General features: G+C 42.4%; 1 protein-coding gene across 2 annotated transcripts in view; it reads left to right on the forward strand.

Annotated features, from left to right (window-relative positions):
* sbno2a (strawberry notch homolog 2a) overlaps positions 1–17,603 on the forward strand; it is a 128,981-nt gene that overhangs the window by 30,413 nt on the left and 80,965 nt on the right. For both annotated transcript variants that reach the window (XM_060906298.1, XM_060906299.1), the window contains exon 5: positions 14,333–14,509. In XM_060906298.1, the coding sequence (XP_060762281.1) occupies positions 14,333–14,509 (177 nt within the window). The remainder of the gene's footprint in view (positions 1–14,332; positions 14,510–17,603) is intronic.

The raw sequence follows: 17,603 nt of genomic DNA on the forward strand, positions 1-17,603 counted from the left end.
TTCGGCAGAAGTCAAATGACTTTAATCTGGTAAACAGGCCTACTTTCAGATACAAAATGTTCCACTCTAAGCCATAATGTCAAACCAAATGGAAGAATGAAGGTGATTCTGACAAATGTAAAGACAGTAAAAAAAAACCAATATTAAATCATGATTTTAAAAGCTGGTGCAATAATTCAAACACTAATAAATTGGAAAAATTAGCGCGTTCAAGTGCGCACTAAAGGCCGAAACGCATCTTCAGTTGATATGGTGTAAATAAACAATGAGTAATAGCTTAAGTGTAGTTTCTTCTCATAATTTGAATACTAGTCTTTCATTGTTAGAGCTGACTAATATCTTGCCGTGATCAGTGAGTGCTCGGGGAGGTTCATTTCCACCTGCGCTTTGCGCAGCTCATTTCTCCGAAGCCAGCTGTGCGCAAACGCAGTGTTGACTGCTCGGCAAACTCCAAACGCTCGGTCTGTACTGGCCCTCTGTTGCGCAAGCGAGTTGGTTATGGCCAGGTTCAAATTGTGCCCAAAACAACTTAACCACAGCCATTTCAATTGCCTGATGGCTGCGACAATATTCGCCCCGTCGTCCGTTGTTATGCAGGCGATCTTTTTCTCCTCTATTTTCCATTCGGCAAGTGTCTCGCGCAATGCGTCTTCTAAATTGTCCGCTGAATGTGTCTCTGGCATGAAACTCGTCTGCAGGCATTTGGACTGCATTGCCCACTCTCGGTCCACATAATGTACGGTAGCTGACATGTAGGGCATCATATTGCAGCTGGACCACATATCTGTTATCAAGGCCAAATATTCCACATCACCTAGCGCTTTTTTTCTTTACGTGCCAAAGCCTCGGATGAGTATCTAATACTTTTAATAATAATAACAATAATAATAAAATATTTAATAATGTGGTATTAACCCCCCCCCCCCCCCCGATATGATCGTCCATCACGATGTTTGCACTGTAAACATCGTCGATGCCAATTAAGGGGACATCGCACAGCCCTAATATGTAGCCTTTATTTGCTTCTTTTTGTTTAGGAACTGATAGCAGAACTAGCTTTCTTTCTTTCTTTCTTTCTTTCTTTCTTTCTTTCTTTCTTTCTTTCTTTATTTAAACTGGTACCAGAGATGCCTACTAGTACGGATTGGCCGTATTTTGTACAGAAAAGTTACGTAAATACGATGTTACAGCAAACAGTGTTATTCTGTACAGAATTATTATAAAGTCTTAAAAAATTCCAGTGAGTTGTTTTTAAATGTCCAAGCGACTTTTTCAATCCATGCGCGATTCACAGCTAGGCCAGGGCTCGAAATTAACTTTTTTTCTTTGTGTCCCCCAGTGGTCCCGAATTCTGTGTTGTATTGTCCCGAATGGAAGCAATAGTGTCCCCATTTTTTTCCTCTCTGAAATAACCAGTGGTTAACATTATCATATGAAGTCTCATCTCATCTCATTATCTCTAGCCGCTTTATCCTGCCCTACAGGGTCGCAGGCAAGCTGGAGCCCATCCCAGCTGACTACGGGCGAAAGGCGGGGTTCACCCTGGACAAGTCGCCAGGTCATCACAGGGCTGACACATAGACACAGACAACCATTCACACTCACATTCACACCTACGCTCAATTTAGAGTCACCAGTTAACCTAACCTGCATGTCTTTGGACTGTGGGGGAAACCGGAGCACCCGGAGGAAACCCACGCGGACACGGGGAGAACATGCAAACTCCACACAGAAAGGCCCTCACTGGCCCCGGGGCTCGAACCCAGGACCTTCTTGCTGTGAGGCGACAGCGCTAACCACTACACCACCGTGCCGCCCATCATATGAAGTTACTATTATATTTGTAACTATGCGATTTTGAACCCTTTATATCATTTTTACAATAAGTCACAAGACACAAGCGACACATGTCCTATACATCATCTACTTCAAAATTACAATTATTGCATTTTCAGTTTATTAAACTTTGGCGATCTCACTGTATGAATAGATACCTGTTTATTTAAAGGGGCCAACTAGCTCATTCAGAAAATGTTTCAACTCCCTACATCTGCAGTACACTTTAGTTGAAAATAAGACCCCTTTTATGTTCATTTCATCTACTTATACCTTGAATATCTGTTGGCACTTATAAGGCCAACTTATAATTTTCACCATTACCGTTATCCATTTTTATGAACTTTCCGTTATCCATTACCGTTATCCATTTTTATGAACTTTCCGTTACCCATTTTTATGAACTTTCCGTTATCCATTTTATGAACTTTCGCTGCCGGGTGCAAACGTTAGCAACATCAGCATAGTGCCAGCAGGTCCGAGCCTAGTTGTGCTGCTGACTGACTAAACTTTCTGAACTAGAAAGACACCAAGAAAACTCACTTATTCTGTTGAACGGTATCTTCCGTCAATATCATCCACAGCATTCCTGTTGTATTTTATAACGTGTCTAACAGTGTTCATTCAGTTCATTCAGTTGCTCGCGTTGCCTGCAGACCAGGCGATGACACTTTGGATCCTGAAGGTCCCGGAGACGTTATGTCTGGGCTTTCAGTTTCTTCCCCACGGTCGGTCCGCTTCAACCACTTAAGCATTTTTGTTCTGGCAAGAGTCGGCGCAGCGTGTGCGGTAGCAATTCCATTCCAAGTCCATATAATGCGGACTCCGGCCGAAGATTCTAGAACAGAATGCGCTGCTCTGTAGCCTACGGATGCAGGTGCATCGAAAGTGTAGCTACTATGTATTTTTCGCTGTTAACGTTTTAAAATTGACAAATTAGGTGAATGTCTACGTATGTGTTACGGCTTTGTAAATAATATTAATGTAGAACTTTTTTTCTAGATCTATTTTTTTCCATTGTCCCGGGATTGTCCCAGATATGATAATTTTGTGTCCCGATGACATTTTTTATGGTCCCCGGGACATCGGGACACCGTTAGTTTCGAGCGCTGAGCTAGGCTATTTATTTTTACGACAACCACACATGCTGTGTGTGACATGCGCAGATTCCGCACATTTGTTCACGCTATTTTCGATACGGCAGAATGGCCGTGCATTACACCCAGTCAAAAGGGCAATGGATGCGCACACTGCAAACTGTGTAGAACTGACATTAACATCACTCATGGTGGTCACGATGACTGCACGCGGCATGTCAACTACAAAAAACATATGGAGCATGCTGAAATGGCGAGTCAGGCAGAAAGTAAATCTGGGGGGATCCAGCAGTTTTTTACGAAATCTGTGGATGAAAAGACACGGAACGTGACACGCACTGAAGCGGTGATGGTTGACCTGTGCTTGGAGTTGAACTTGCCAATTAGTGCCATGAAATGTGAGTTAAACTTATTCAGTTTCTTTTTACGTGTGATTTTTATTCACTGAAATATCAAACACTGGCTGTACTTCTTTAATTCAAAGTCTTTTCAGTGTTGCAAGTGCAAATGTACATGTAGTATGATCAAAAACAGAATTTTATGATTAGTGCTGTTGGGATTGTGGCAAAAAATTGATCATTCCACTGTTTTAAATACAATTATAAATGTCATTTTATTCAGTGGGGGCGGCACGGTGGTGTAGTGGTTAGCGCTGTCGCCTCACAGCAAGAAGGTCCTGGGTTCGAGCCCCGTGGCCGGCGAGGGCCTTTCTGTGCGGAGTTTGCATGTTCTCCCCGTGTCCGCGTGGGTTTCCTCCGGGTGCTCCGGTTTCCCCCACAGTCCAAAGACATGCAGGTTAGGTTAACTGGTGACTCTAAATTGAGCGTAGGTGTGAATGTGAGTGTGAATGGTTGTCTGTGTCTATGTGTCAGCCCTGTGATGACCTGGCGACTTGTCCAGGGTGTACCCCGCCTTTCGCCCGTAGTCAGCTGGGATAGGCTCCAGCTTGCCTGCGACCCTGTAGAAGGATAAAGCGGCTAGAGATAATGAGATGAGATGAGATTTTATTCAGTGTCTCTTCTGAAGCATTATGCTGAAGTATTTATGTATTGGGACATTAAGATAACAATATCGGACTCTCTTTGGCATGAAATAATAAATTTTTTTTTAAATTTTATTAGAATCCGTTAACAGGTAGAACATTTTGCCAGGCAGTATAATATAATACTTTTGAGGAGTTACATTCAATACCAATGATTGCTAGTCAACCGTAATGTCTGCAAACAGGGAACACTATTGTATTTATAAAAATGTGATCTATTGTATGCTCTAGAAATTTGTTGAGTGGAAATTCAGTTGAGATGGCTGCTCGCATTTTGTTTATTCAATTCACACAAAACAGTACTTTTTAATAATTTAAATGTTAAACACATTGGTATATACACCTCTTTATAATGGAAATGCGCATAAATTAATGTTACTGAAAGTCATTCCAAAATACTGAAAAATGTTTTCAAGAATACTGAAATTCAAAATTTGGGGTAGGCATCTCTGTGGTACCCAGTACTTGGCATTTTGGATTCGGTTTTAATTTGGAACTAAATTTCAGTTCCCAGCCCTAAGTATTAGTCATCTCTAAACCCAGCCCATTCGCCAATTCTTTTGTTGGAGACTTTTTCAAGAATTTTGTGTTGTTTTGTTCAGTATTTAAGCATGGGACCTGTCTGTATAATCAACACTTTACATTTCCCTGGAATTCTGAATTGTCTATTGTGTTGTTGTCGTTCAGCTCTCTTTCATCTCTGCCAAATTGTCCATCATCCTTTTACAGTCGAGCAGGGTGTGTAACTGGAAGTTTCACTTTGTTTTGTACTACATTAGTATCAGTTGCATAATTGTAGAGAATGATTTTACCTTGCCCTATGAGCCTTTTATTCAGGACTCAGTAACACCTGTAAATTGTCATGGTCAGGACTTTACATTTAGTGGAGAGCTGCTGGATTATTAGCAGGGGTGGACAAAGGACCCAACTTCATTACTTAAGTCAAAGTACAGATCCCACTGGTCAAATGTTACTCCGATACAAGTGAAAGTTGTCCAGTCAAATTTTTACTGAAGTTAAAGTACTGAAGTACTTGCTTTTAAAAATAAGTATTAAAAGTGCATTTTCTGTCAACGCGTTGTTGTATTATTGCCACAACGCTTACAAAACCTAATGCCGTTACCAAAGACAGAAATGCGAATTCACAAAATGAACGCATGCTGTGACATCATGGTGGTTTAACGTTAAGCTAGCTAGTCAGTGAAGCTCCACCTGACATGCTAGCAAACTCTTTTCAAACTCAGAATCATATTGGATAGCTAACGCTACTAGAAAAGAAAGATTTCTACATTCTGTTTATTTGGCAAGATTATGCTGAAACGTATTTCTGAAAGGACTTTAGATAAGTTAACATTATTCATGTTAGCGTAACTCCATTTTTACATGCTAACTAACAGTGTCCAAGTTAACTAGCTATGTGTTAACGTTAGCCGTGGACAAGACGATGGCTACTTGGTGGGCAAATCCATAGAAAGTCATGTGACTAACCGGACTGCATAGCTACGTTTGCAACGTTATCGCTAGCTCTAAAAGCACAGACAACTTCATTACAAGCTTTCTCTTGGAATAAAACGTTTACATCCCTCGACATGCTCCCGCAGGTCGGACGGCGAGTTTTTGTAGGCCGTGATGTAGTTCGTTTTTAGCAAACAAAGCAAACATTTAAAACGTATCTTTAATTTTTTTCAGAAAACTGAATCATGGGTTCTGGGTAAAGCCGTGAGCGCGTGCATTCCCCAGAAGATCCGCCTCCTTTCATTCTGCCATCAACTGATCGTGTTAAATAACGTTGTTAAGAAATAATTGAACTTGATTTTATACAGTCTATGGACGTGACGTGACCCTCGTGATTACTGATAGACTGTCTCAGTGTCGCCTGCGAAAAACCCCAATCACGTTTTATAAAAGAAAAGAAAAAACATCCACTTTCAAAGCCGCTTCATAGTAACGAGTAACGAGGACCTTGATAGAAATGTAGTGGAGTGAAAAGTACGATATTTGTCTTTCAAATGTAGTGAAGTTAAAGTCAGAAGTTTCCAAAAAAAATAAAGTCAAGTAAAGTACAGATACTCAAAAAGTGTACTTAAGTACAGTACTCAAGTAAATGTATTTTGTTACTGTCCACCTCTGATTATTAGGCATGACGTAGAGACGAGAGCGCTGACATCACGGCAAGAGAATTCCTTATCTTCTGCCTGCAAACGTATCTCCAGTTTAGTATAGTCTCAGTAATCGCAACACAAACACGCGTACAGAGCGGGGTCTCATGTCTTCCCACTTCCCACCTCCTACCACCTGGTGTGTCTCATCTCATCTCATTATCTCTAGCTGCTTTATCCTGTCCTACAGGGTCGCAGGCAAGCTGGAGCCTATCCCAGCTGACTACGGGCGAAAGGCGGGGTACACCCTGGACAAGTCGCCAGGTCATCACAGGGCTGACACATAGACACAGACAACCATTCACACTCACATTCACACCTACGGTCAATTTAGAGTCACCAGTTAACCTAACCTGCATGTCTTTGGACTGTGGGGGAAACCGGAGCACCCGGAGGAAACCCACACGGACACGGGGAGAACATGCAAACTCCGCACAGAAAGGCCGTCGCCAGCCACAGGGCTCGAACCCGGACCTTCTTGCTGTGAGGCGACAGCGCTAACCACTACACCACCGTGCCGCCCTCCACCTGGTGTCATCTTGCAAAATTTACAGCACAGATTACCGTTTTGAGAGCGTCACTGGTAATTTTTATATTTGCCTTTGTGTGCGTGTTCTTTGACTTGGCCTGCATGTACAGGTGTGTTTTTTTTTAAATTTGTTTGCTTGTTTTTACTGACGCATGTCTGTGTTTTATCTGTGTCATTTTGAGCACACACTTGCTTTATTGATTTAATTTCTTAACATCGTGGTCCAGGGCGGCATGGTGGTGTAGTGGTTAGCGCTGTCGCCTCACAGCAAGAAGGTCCAGGTTCGAGCCCCGTGGCCGGAGAGGGCTGGAGTTTGCATGTTCTCCCCATGTCCGCGTGGGTTTCCTCCGGGTGCTCCGGTTTCCCCCACAGTCCAAAGACATGCAGGTTAGGTTAACTGGTGACTCTAAATTGAGCGTAGGTGTGAATGTGAGTGTGAATGGTTGTCTGTGTCTATGTGTCAGCCCTGTGATGACCTGGCGACTTGTCCAGGGTGTACCCCGCCTTTCGCCCGTAGTCAGCTGGGATAGGCTCCAGCTTGCCTGCAACCCTGTAGAACAGGATAAAGCGTCTAGAGATAATGAGAATGAGAACATTGTGGTCCGAGAGAAGCTTGCTGGGTAAACAGTTGATCGGAACTCAGTCCAGTTCCAGCTTAACGCGGCTTCCTTGAGGTTAATGGAATGATGCGGAACGTGAAAGGGAATACTAGATTCCAGAAGGAGAAACATCCAGTTACAAGTTTACAGTAAATGCTCTGAATTGCATCCAGATCCACCTGTATGTCGTTTCGAACGAACCAAGCAGTTTCTGTTCAGTAAATAGAGGAAAATGAAAGCTGTTCCGCAAGTTATTTACAATCTCCAGTTAGAAATTGATGATTTTTTTTAAAGGAATAATCCGGAGTGATATGCTTTCTAGGTCTATTTTCGCATTATTGGGAGTGCATACGTTGAGTTGCTACCACAATCACGTCAATCGGATGTGTGTAAGCCAGTACCTTACCTGAAGTTGTTCTTCTCCAGACGCCATCCTCAGGGGTACGTCCGTAAAAGTCAAGTGCATTTCCAGCGGGATGGGCTCTGCACTCAGCACTCGACTTTTATGGACTTTCCCCTGAGGATGGCGTCTGGAGAAGAACAACTTCAGGTAAGGTACTGGCTTTGTATTTACTCTTCTACACACTCTCTCCGTGCACTTACAGAGCTAGGGACACTTCGTTTTGTTTGTAGTGATCAAGTGAGGAACTCTACTCACTTCCACAGAACTGTCATGTTGTTTTGAGCTTTGCAATGGTTTTAAAACTAGCGTTTTGTATCGGCAAAAAGACACGCCCCTCGCCAGGGGCGCCGCTAGAAATCTTGGGCCCTATGGAAGATTACAATTTAGGGCCCCACCGTAAAATTTTCAAGCGCAAGCAACTGAATTTGATGTCTGTTTTTGGCTGGCACTAGGGATGGCGAAAACTAAAAAAAATCTTGACCGACCACCGAGCCTCATTAGCCGGTTAAAGTCGGTTAACCTATGAGTTTAAAATTCTAGAATTGGAATTATTACAGGGATGCAAACGGCGCGCCTTTTGGCGGATGCCGCCCTCTCCACGGCTGAATCGCGCGGATCCGACCTTCCTTTCCCAAGGGGGGGCGTTGGAGCGTCCGACCACAACTTCATCAAAGCAAATTCTGCATATAAGCAAATGCCGCCACAGTCCACGAAACACAGGAAGTACAAGCACGAGAAGAAAACAGCAAATCAGAAAGCCGCGCATGCCCGCGCCGAAGCCGCGCAAAATTTAATGTGCGCAGCCCCCCGGCAGCCCCCCGATCCACTGCCTTCCTCCCACACCCCCCACGCCTCATGGACTGCAACGGCACCCGCCTATTTAGTACTTTTAATACAGAATCCACCTTGAAATTACATTCAGACACTCCAACGCCCCCCCCCAAAAAAAAACGGATCTGCGCGATTCAAAAAAAAAAAAAGTCGGCATCTGCGCCTTTAGTTTGTGTGGAGAGATATGATCTGCAATAACATGCATTGTTGGCTACAGACCGAAACATACTTTCAGAATGCACTGGCCAAGGCAGGACTAAACTCCATGTGCCTTCTAATAATAATTAAAAAAAACAGAATAGTAATTTGTAAGCTAAAAAGCCTGCGTCTACACTTTCGCAGAGTGGCAGCGAGAGGGCGGGACATGACTGAATGGGTGTTTCTGATTTGTCAGCTGTCTTTAACTGGGGCGGGACATGACTGAATGGGTGTTTCTGATTTGTCAGCTGTCGTCCTTACACCGCATGGCATGCCCCAAGCGTTTACAACATGGAATTCCAAGTCCTCCGCTCCAAAATCGGCAGCTTCAAAATGATTGATTTTTTTTTTTTAACCGACAACCAAAAAAAATTAACCGGTTGACGTTGATTTGGTCAACCACCGGTCAAACGGCCATCGGTTAACATCCCTAGCTGGCACTTCTACTTTACTACCCACGTGATCAGCTGCCGAGCAAGTTTAGGTGATACAATTATTTGGTATATGAACATTTTAAATGCAGAACTGTCAGAATTAGACTGAATAGACTGTTGCCGGTTTAACAGCATCAGTTCTTGCACTCCAGCGAGTGTCAGACAAGCTGTGGAGAGAGCAGCCGGTAGTTTCTTTGTATATGGCCCATCGTTCTGGACTGGCACTTACAAATTTGTAAAGACAATTGATGAAGCCAAAAAAAGCTGACACTTCCTCACTTGATCCTGCAGCGTGTACCCCAGCGAGATTTAACACATGAACATTGATTGAATGAACTCCATACTAAGTTACCTAAGAATAGTTGCTCATAAAAAAGAAATGTCTTTTCATTTTAATGTAAATCTTAATAGCCTAATGTTGCTTACTGTAGCCTAGCAATTAAAATACCGTATTTTCTGGACTATAGAGCGCACCTGTATATAAGCCGCATCCGCTCTATTTAAAAAAAAAAAAAGATATACAAGCCGCACCAGGCTATAAGCCGCAGATATCTATGTTGAAAAATGAGATATTTACTGCATGTACAGAACGATTTTGTACTGTAAATGTACATGTATGTACCTGAACAGATTCTTTCCGAACAGTGCCTTTTAACACGGCAGCAACTTTGCTGATTAAAACGGAACAGAACCAAGAGAAAATAACCGGTATTTATTTACCTTCATTTCTCCTGTGTTTGAAACCACAAGTCACTTTAATCATCTTCGCTGGATTTGAAAATAATTACCAGTTAGTAATTTGTCGTGCGTGTTCTATCTGCTAAAGATCTGCTAATTCTTCTTTGCATTGATTTTTCGTCTATCTTATTTTTGATTCTACTTCCGGTTAGAGCGCCCCTAGCGGTGGAAGAAAAATCCACAGAATAGCCGCACCTTTGTATAAGCCGCATGGTTCAAAACCTAGGAAAAAAGTAGCGGCTTATAGTCCAGAAAATACGGTAGTTTTTAACCCTAAATCCTTTATTCATGGATTGTATTGCTCACGTTCTTCTCCTAGGATTTGGGTTGAGGGCTGGGGTCCTATTCCTGAGGCTGAATCTGTGGATGTTTGAAACCAGTTATTAGCACCAGTATCATGTAGGCTAGCCTAATATTTTACCTCACGTATTCGCCCAGTAGGCTAGTTTATTGCACAAGTTTAGCTAGTTCTGTGCAGACCTTCTACATTACATTCATCTGATCTTCCATGGCAATAAACGTGAAGTATTTAAATAAAATGACACTGCACTGCTTATTGAAAAGTGTTGTCTTGATATTCCAACTCGGTTAAAATGAAATCTTCTAGTCTATCATTAGCTAACATGCTGTAATGGCATCGAGTATCGGTGAATAATAGGCGAGCTTTCTCTGGGAAAAACTGAGTCACCAATTGTCGACCCTTTTTCTCCCTTTCAGCTTTCTGCTGCTTCTCCTTCCGTTTTTGATATCCGGACTTCATGATTTATCTCACCACCATCACACCTGCTCCTGCTTAGCAACTTCTAGAATGTTCACCTCTGTTGCGCGCGGAGAGAAACCGCCAGCTGCTGTGAGCTGCGCTAATAGCGGCGCTGTGCACACACGGAGCTACACAGTTCACTGTCCCCACCCACAATCAGACTGGACCATTACTAAAAAGGGTGGAGGGGTGAAATGACAATATCATAAATAATTCAAGGAAAATGTGATAGCAAATCATAACCATGTATAATTTGCATATTTTATCAGATGAAATGAAATATTTTATTTCAAAAACTTACACAAGGCAATACTATTAAAATAATATTAATATCCCTCACAGGCCCCCCTGTCAGTGCCAGGCCCTTAGAATCGTCCTAACCCCCCCCCGCACTGCCGTGTTAGCGCTTTCCGGTTGAAATCGCAAAAAACGAACTGTCTCAAAACACATCCGATTGACGTGATTGTGGTAGCAACTCGACGTATGCACTCCCAATAATGCGAAAATAGACCTAGAAAGCATTTCACTCCGGATCATTCCTTTAACTCTTCTTGGTGCTTCCAAACATGTAAAGGAACATGGTTCCTTTTACGTCTTTTTAATTTGCATTAGGGAATTGATTTTTAATGTACAACCCCAATTTCAAAAAAGTTGGGACAAAGTACAAATTGTAAATAAAAACGGAATGCAATAATTTACAAATCTCAAAAACTGATAGTGTATTTACCAGGGCTTTGAACCGGTTCAAGGAACGAAAACGAAAACCGGGAACTTTTTCTATTTCACATGGAACAGAAACGAAACCAGAAACTTGATTATTTTTTATGTTCCGGAACAGAAACGCTTATTAAAAATAATGGTAACCGGTTAATACCGGTTTTTATTTCGTTCCTCAAAGTTTCCGTAGCCTACAAATAAAAAAGTCATGCAAGTTTCTATGACCCGCCGGGGTTCACTTCCTGTGTGACGTTCGCTGATTGAATGGAGAGAGCGGGAAGGTGGAGTGCATTACTGAGTGTCTGAGCAAAGAAGAGCCTGAACTTTGCAACCTCCCTATTGGTTGTTTGTAAAAATGTATCAGTTGTTGCCTTCCCACGGGAATCATCGCGGGCTCGAGAGACGAGACCTGACGAGTTAGTTCGTTGGTAGCAGAACAAAATGTCTGGACACAAATCGGGTTTTCAGAAAAGGAAAGAAAATAAACGGAGGGTCGAAAATACAAAAAAGGAGGCAGAAAATGCAAAACGAGTTTTAAGGTAGGACAAATGGTTCCTTTTCTGAGGCGGCCCGCCGTGGCTGCCTGCAGGCTTATTTATTATAGCCCATTTAGTTAAAATAGTTGATATAAAATGTTTATAGTTATAGTTATGTGATGGTTGTCCTGATTTAGACTGGTGTTTTTTTTTTTTGGGGGGGGGTTGCGCGATGTTGCACCCGGGTCCAGATTAGGGCAGAACCGGCCCTGGCTACATTTCAGGTGTAGTTTATTTTATGTATGTATGTATGTATGCATGCATGCATGTACTTGCATAGATGTGTACTTGGTCTTCCAATATGGCGCCTAACAAAATCTCGCGGCGCGGTGACGTCATGCGGTAGCCCTCTATAGGGCCTGACTAGCCTTTGGTAACACACTAAACGAATTCTCTTTCATTTTTGGCACTTTTTCTGTTTGTGTAGATGGGAAGACATACTGAGAATCCAAATCGCCAACATTTGAAATAATTGTTTTGAATTATTTCTTGTCTTATTTAATGAAGGTTGTAATAGAATTAGCCTACATTTGGCTTAAGCTGGATGAGACAGAGACATAATTTTATAGCCATTTGTTAAACAGCTGGCAGGGAACGTAATTAACCGTTCCGGGAACGAAATTTTTTTGTTCTAACCGGTTCGGGAACGTCTATTTAATGGTGGAACCCAAAACCGGAAACGTTAAAATTCCGTTTCTGTTCGGAACGAACCAATAGGAAAAAAATTCTGGTTCAAAGCCCTGGTATTTACAATAGAACATAGACAACATATCAAATGTCGAAAGTGAGACATTTTGAAATTTCATGCCAAATATTGGCTCATTTGAAATTTCATGACAGCAACACATCTCAAAAAAGTTGGGACAGGGGCAATAAGAGGCTGGAAAAGTTAAAGGTACAAAAAAGGAACAGCTGGAGGACCAAATTGCAACTCATTAGGTCAATTGGCAATAGGTCATTAACATGACTGGGTATAAAAAGAGCATCTTGGAGTGGCAGCGGCTCTCAGAAGTAAAGATGGGAAGAGGATCACCAATCCCCCTAATTCTGCGCCGACAAACAGTGGAGCAATATCAGAAAGGAGTTCGACAGTGTAAAATTGCAAAGAGTTTGAACATATCATCATCTACAGTGCATAATATCATCAAAAGATTCAGAGAATCTGGAAGAATCTCTGTGCGTAAGGGTCAAGGCCAGAAAACCATACTGGGTGCCCGTGATCTTCGGGCCCTTAGACGGCACTGCATCACATACAGGCATGCTTCTGTATTGGAAATCACAAAATGGGCTCAGGAATATTTCCAGAGAACATTATCTGTGAACACAATTCACCATGCCACCCGGCGTTGCCAGATAAAACTCTATAGTTCAAAGAAGAAGCCGTATCTAAACATGATCCAGAAGCGCAGACGTCTTCTCTGGGCCAAGGCTCATTTAAAATGGACTGTGGCAAAGTGGAAAACTGTTCTGTGGTCAGACGGATCAAAATTTGAAGTTCTTTATGGAAATCAGGGACGCCGTGTCATTCGGACTAAAGAGGAGAAGGACAACCCAAGTTGTTATCAGCGCTCAGTTCAGAAGCCTGCATCTCTGATGGTATGGGGTTGCATTAGTGCGTGTGGCATGAGCAGCTTACACATCTGGAAAGACACCATCAATGCTGAAAGGTATATCCAGGTTCTAGAGCAACATATGCTCCCATCCAGACGACGTCTCTTTCAGGGAAGACCTTGCATTTTCCAACATGACAATGCCAAACCACATACTGCATCAATTACAGCATCATGGCTGCGTAGAAGAAGGGTCCGGGTACTGAACTGGCCAGCCTGCAGTCCAGATCTTTCACCCATAGAAAACATTTGGCGCATCATAAAACGGAAGATACGACAAAAAAGACCTAAGACAGTTGAGCAACTAGAATCCTACATTAGACAAGAATGGGTTAACATTCCTATCCCTAAACTTGAGCAACTTGTCTCCTCAGTCCCCAGACGTTTACAGACTGTTGTAAAGAGAAAAGGGGATGTCTCACAGTGGTAAACATGGCCTTGTCCCAACTTTTTTGAGATGTGTTGTTGTCATGAAATTTAAAAATCACCTAATTTTTCTCTTTAAATGATACATTTTCTCAGTTTAAACATTTGATATGTCATCTATGTTCTATTCTGAATAAAATATGGAATTTTGAAACTTCCACATCATTGCATTCTGTTTTTATTTACAATTTGTACTTTGTCCCAACTTTTTTGGAATCGGGGTTGTAGAATGTCCTGTACTTTTCTGGTTCAGTGACTAATTTGGGATACACATTCCTTTCGGTCCGGCTCTTCCTTCTTCACCGTCTGTCTTCATTTGCATTATGCTCAGCCTTGCCCTTTTCTTTTCTTTTCTTTTCTTTTCTTTTCTTTTCTTTTCTCTTCCTTCCTTGTTGACTTTTTTCTGTTTTCTTCCAGGACCTGTCCTGTATGGATGAACTGTCCAACGCATCTCTGTTCTCCTCTACCCCTGACTCTCTGTCTGAATATGCTGACCCTGCCGGCTTTAACATCGATAGCCTGCCCCACATACCCAGTGAGGGCTCCATCTCAACACCAGCATTCTGGGACACACCTGGACACAGCCAGAGACAGGTGAGCATTCACACACACACACACACGCATGCACACACACACCTGCTCTGTCATCTACATTTTAGGACACATCTGGGAAAAGTTTTTTGTCTGCTATACATTGTTGTCTTCTGTGATCGCACACACACACACACACACACACACACACACACACACACACACACACACACAATCAGCAGACAGTAATTAGGATTTAAATAAGCAGAAAGCAGCTGCAGTTGACATGAAATTTCAGACAGCATTCATGACAGGTTTTGTAATTATAAAGCCTGGCACAGACGGGCAATTTTCCGTCGCTTGGCCGCACAACTTTTTGACGCAAATGAAAAATCACTTTGCGTGCGGATATTTGCGACGGCGATATTTTAAAAAAAAAAATTTTGTTGCTTGCGACAGATCGCAGGTATCAAATATGCTTGATATTCTGCGACAACGAATCGCCAGTCGCTGACTTGTTGCAGCGATCTCGCCGCGTGTGCGTGTCTTTGCGATAATGACGCGATCACCTCCAAAGGCTAAGCCAGTCCCCACCCACAAAATAGTCACGTGATTTCCACATCACTTGCATCCCCCTTCCCAAATGACCCACTGGTCGCCCACGCAGCTACCCGAGAAGGGAAACTTGCGTCCAAAAATCGCAATACGCTCGCAACGAGAAGTCGCCCGTGTGTGCCGGGCTGAACGTAATTGTTTCTGTACATCAGAGTTTGCAACCATAAACATGATTATAGCCAGTCGCAGTACTGTTGTGACACATAAAGATGTGCAGTTTACAAGCAAGAAGAACCAAAAGATCTGCTCAGAAGATGAAATCACACATATTAATTTCAACCTGTGATCCATTACATCTGAAACTAAAATCAGGCCTCGTCCAAAACCTCAAACGCTATTAAGTGGAAGAGATTGGACATACTGAATTTCTGCGCTTCAGTATCCATTATGTGCTGTATTTACCCCGTGGGTAAATACACCACGGTCTTGCCCTGTAAAAAAAAAAAAAACAATAATAATAATCCATGAAAGTATTTAATGCCTTTGCAGTGTTTGAGTGAAAAATATATCCGAGAGAAACTGATTTCATTTTCTTTAGGTTGACTCTGACCAAGAATTCACAACAGTGACAGATTACAGTAACACAGTTTCGGTTCACGTTTCGTTCAGAGATCAGATGTCCTGCACGGGCTCACAACACATTCCTCTGGTCGGAAGTTGTCGATCATTAAGCCGGGGATCACGCTGACCGGCGGTAGGACCAGCAGAAGCGGAAGCAGTACAGAAACGGGACAGTCGGCACTGCTAGTGTTACGCTAGTGTCTAGGAGCAGGGTATTGGTTCAAGTTGGATTTGATTTGGGGTGTCATGGCTCGGTTGGATGGGGTGCTGTGCCATGGATCTGGGGACCTGGGTTTGATTCTGACCTGAGGTCATTTCCTGATCCCTCTCCTGCTTGTTTCCTGTCTCTACACTGTCCTATCTAATAAAAAGGTGAAAAAGCCCAAAAAAAATCTTTAAAAAAAAAAGTTGGATTTGATTCAATTTGTTGAGCAGAACACAGTGCTCATCAGTGTCAGTTTAGTGTATCCGAGGAACGTTTCGGGCATTTTGACTAATCAAAGCACTAAGATTCTTTTAGGGGCGGGACGTCTGAAATGACAAGGAGGTTTTTTGTTTGTTTGTTTGTTTGTTTGTTTTTTCTGAAAATGTTGCCTCATGGACCCAAACTGAATGAGCTAGTTCGTTCTCTCTCTCTCTCTCTCTCTCTCTCTCTCTAGTTCCCATCCTGTAAAGCTACTAGGAGCAAAACTCTATTACTGGTATCCAGTTTTCCACGTCCTTTTTCATTCATTCATTTATTTATTTATTTTGTGTGAAAATGGTGCCTCATGGACCCAAACTGTATGAGCTAGTGCTCTCTCTCTCTCTCTCTCTCTCTCTCTAGTTCCCATCCTGTAAAGCTAGTAGGAGCAAAACTCTATTACTGTATCCAGTTTTCCATGTCCTTTTTCATTCATTCATTCATTCATTTATTCATTTATTTATTTATTTTGTGTGAAAATGGTGCCTCATGGACACAAACTGAATGAGCTAGTTCTCTCTCTCTCTATCTCTCTATATCTCTCTCTGTCTCTCTCACACCCCCTCTAGTTCCCATCCTGCAAAACTCTATTACTGGTATCCAGTTTTCCATGTCCTTTTTTTTTTGTGTGAAAATGGTGCCTCATGGACCCAAACTGAATGAGTTAGTGCTTTCTTTTCTCTCTCTCTCTCTCTCTCTCTCTCTCGTTCTCTTTCTCAACCCCTCTAGTTCCCATCTTGTAAAGCTACTAGTAGCAAAACTCCAGTTTTCCACGTCCTTTTTTATTCATTCATTCATTCATTCATTTATTTATTTTGTGTGAAAATGTTGCCTCATGGACCCAAACTGAATGAGCTAGTTCTCTCTCTCTCTCTCTCTCTCTCTCTCTCTCTCTCTCACCCCCTCTAGTTCCCATCCTGTAAAGCTACTAGGAGCAAAACTCTATTACTGGTATCCAGTTTTCCACGTCTTTTTTCATTCATTCATTCATTCATTCATTCATTTATTTATTTTGTGTGAAAATGGTGCCTCATGGACCCAAACTGAATGAGTTAGTGCTTTCTTTTCTCTCTCTCTTTCTCTCTCTCGTTCTCTTTCTCAACCCCTCTAGTTCCCATCTTGTAAAGCTACTAGTAGCAAAACTCCAGTTTTCCACGTCCTTTTTTATTCATTCATTCATTCATTTATTCATTTATTTATTTTGTGTGAAAATGTTGCCTTATGGACCCAAACTGAATGAGCTAGTTCTCTCTCTCTCTCTTGCTCTCTCACCCCCTCTAGTTCCCATCCTGTAAAGCTACTAGGAGCAAAACTCTATTACTGGTATCCAGTTTTCCACGTCCTTTTTTTTGTGTGTGTGAAAATGTTGCCTCATGGACCCAAACTGTATGAGCTAGTGCTCTCTCTCTCTCTCTCTCTCTCTCTCTCTCTCTCTCTCTCTCTCACCCCCTCTAGTTCCCATCCTGTAAAGCTACTAGGAGCAAAACTCTATTACTGGTATCCAGTTTTCCACTTATT

Source organism: Neoarius graeffei, chromosome 23 (assembly GCF_027579695.1).
Source record: "Neoarius graeffei isolate fNeoGra1 chromosome 23, fNeoGra1.pri, whole genome shotgun sequence".
NCBI classification, from domain to species: domain Eukaryota; kingdom Metazoa; phylum Chordata; class Actinopteri; order Siluriformes; family Ariidae; genus Neoarius; species Neoarius graeffei.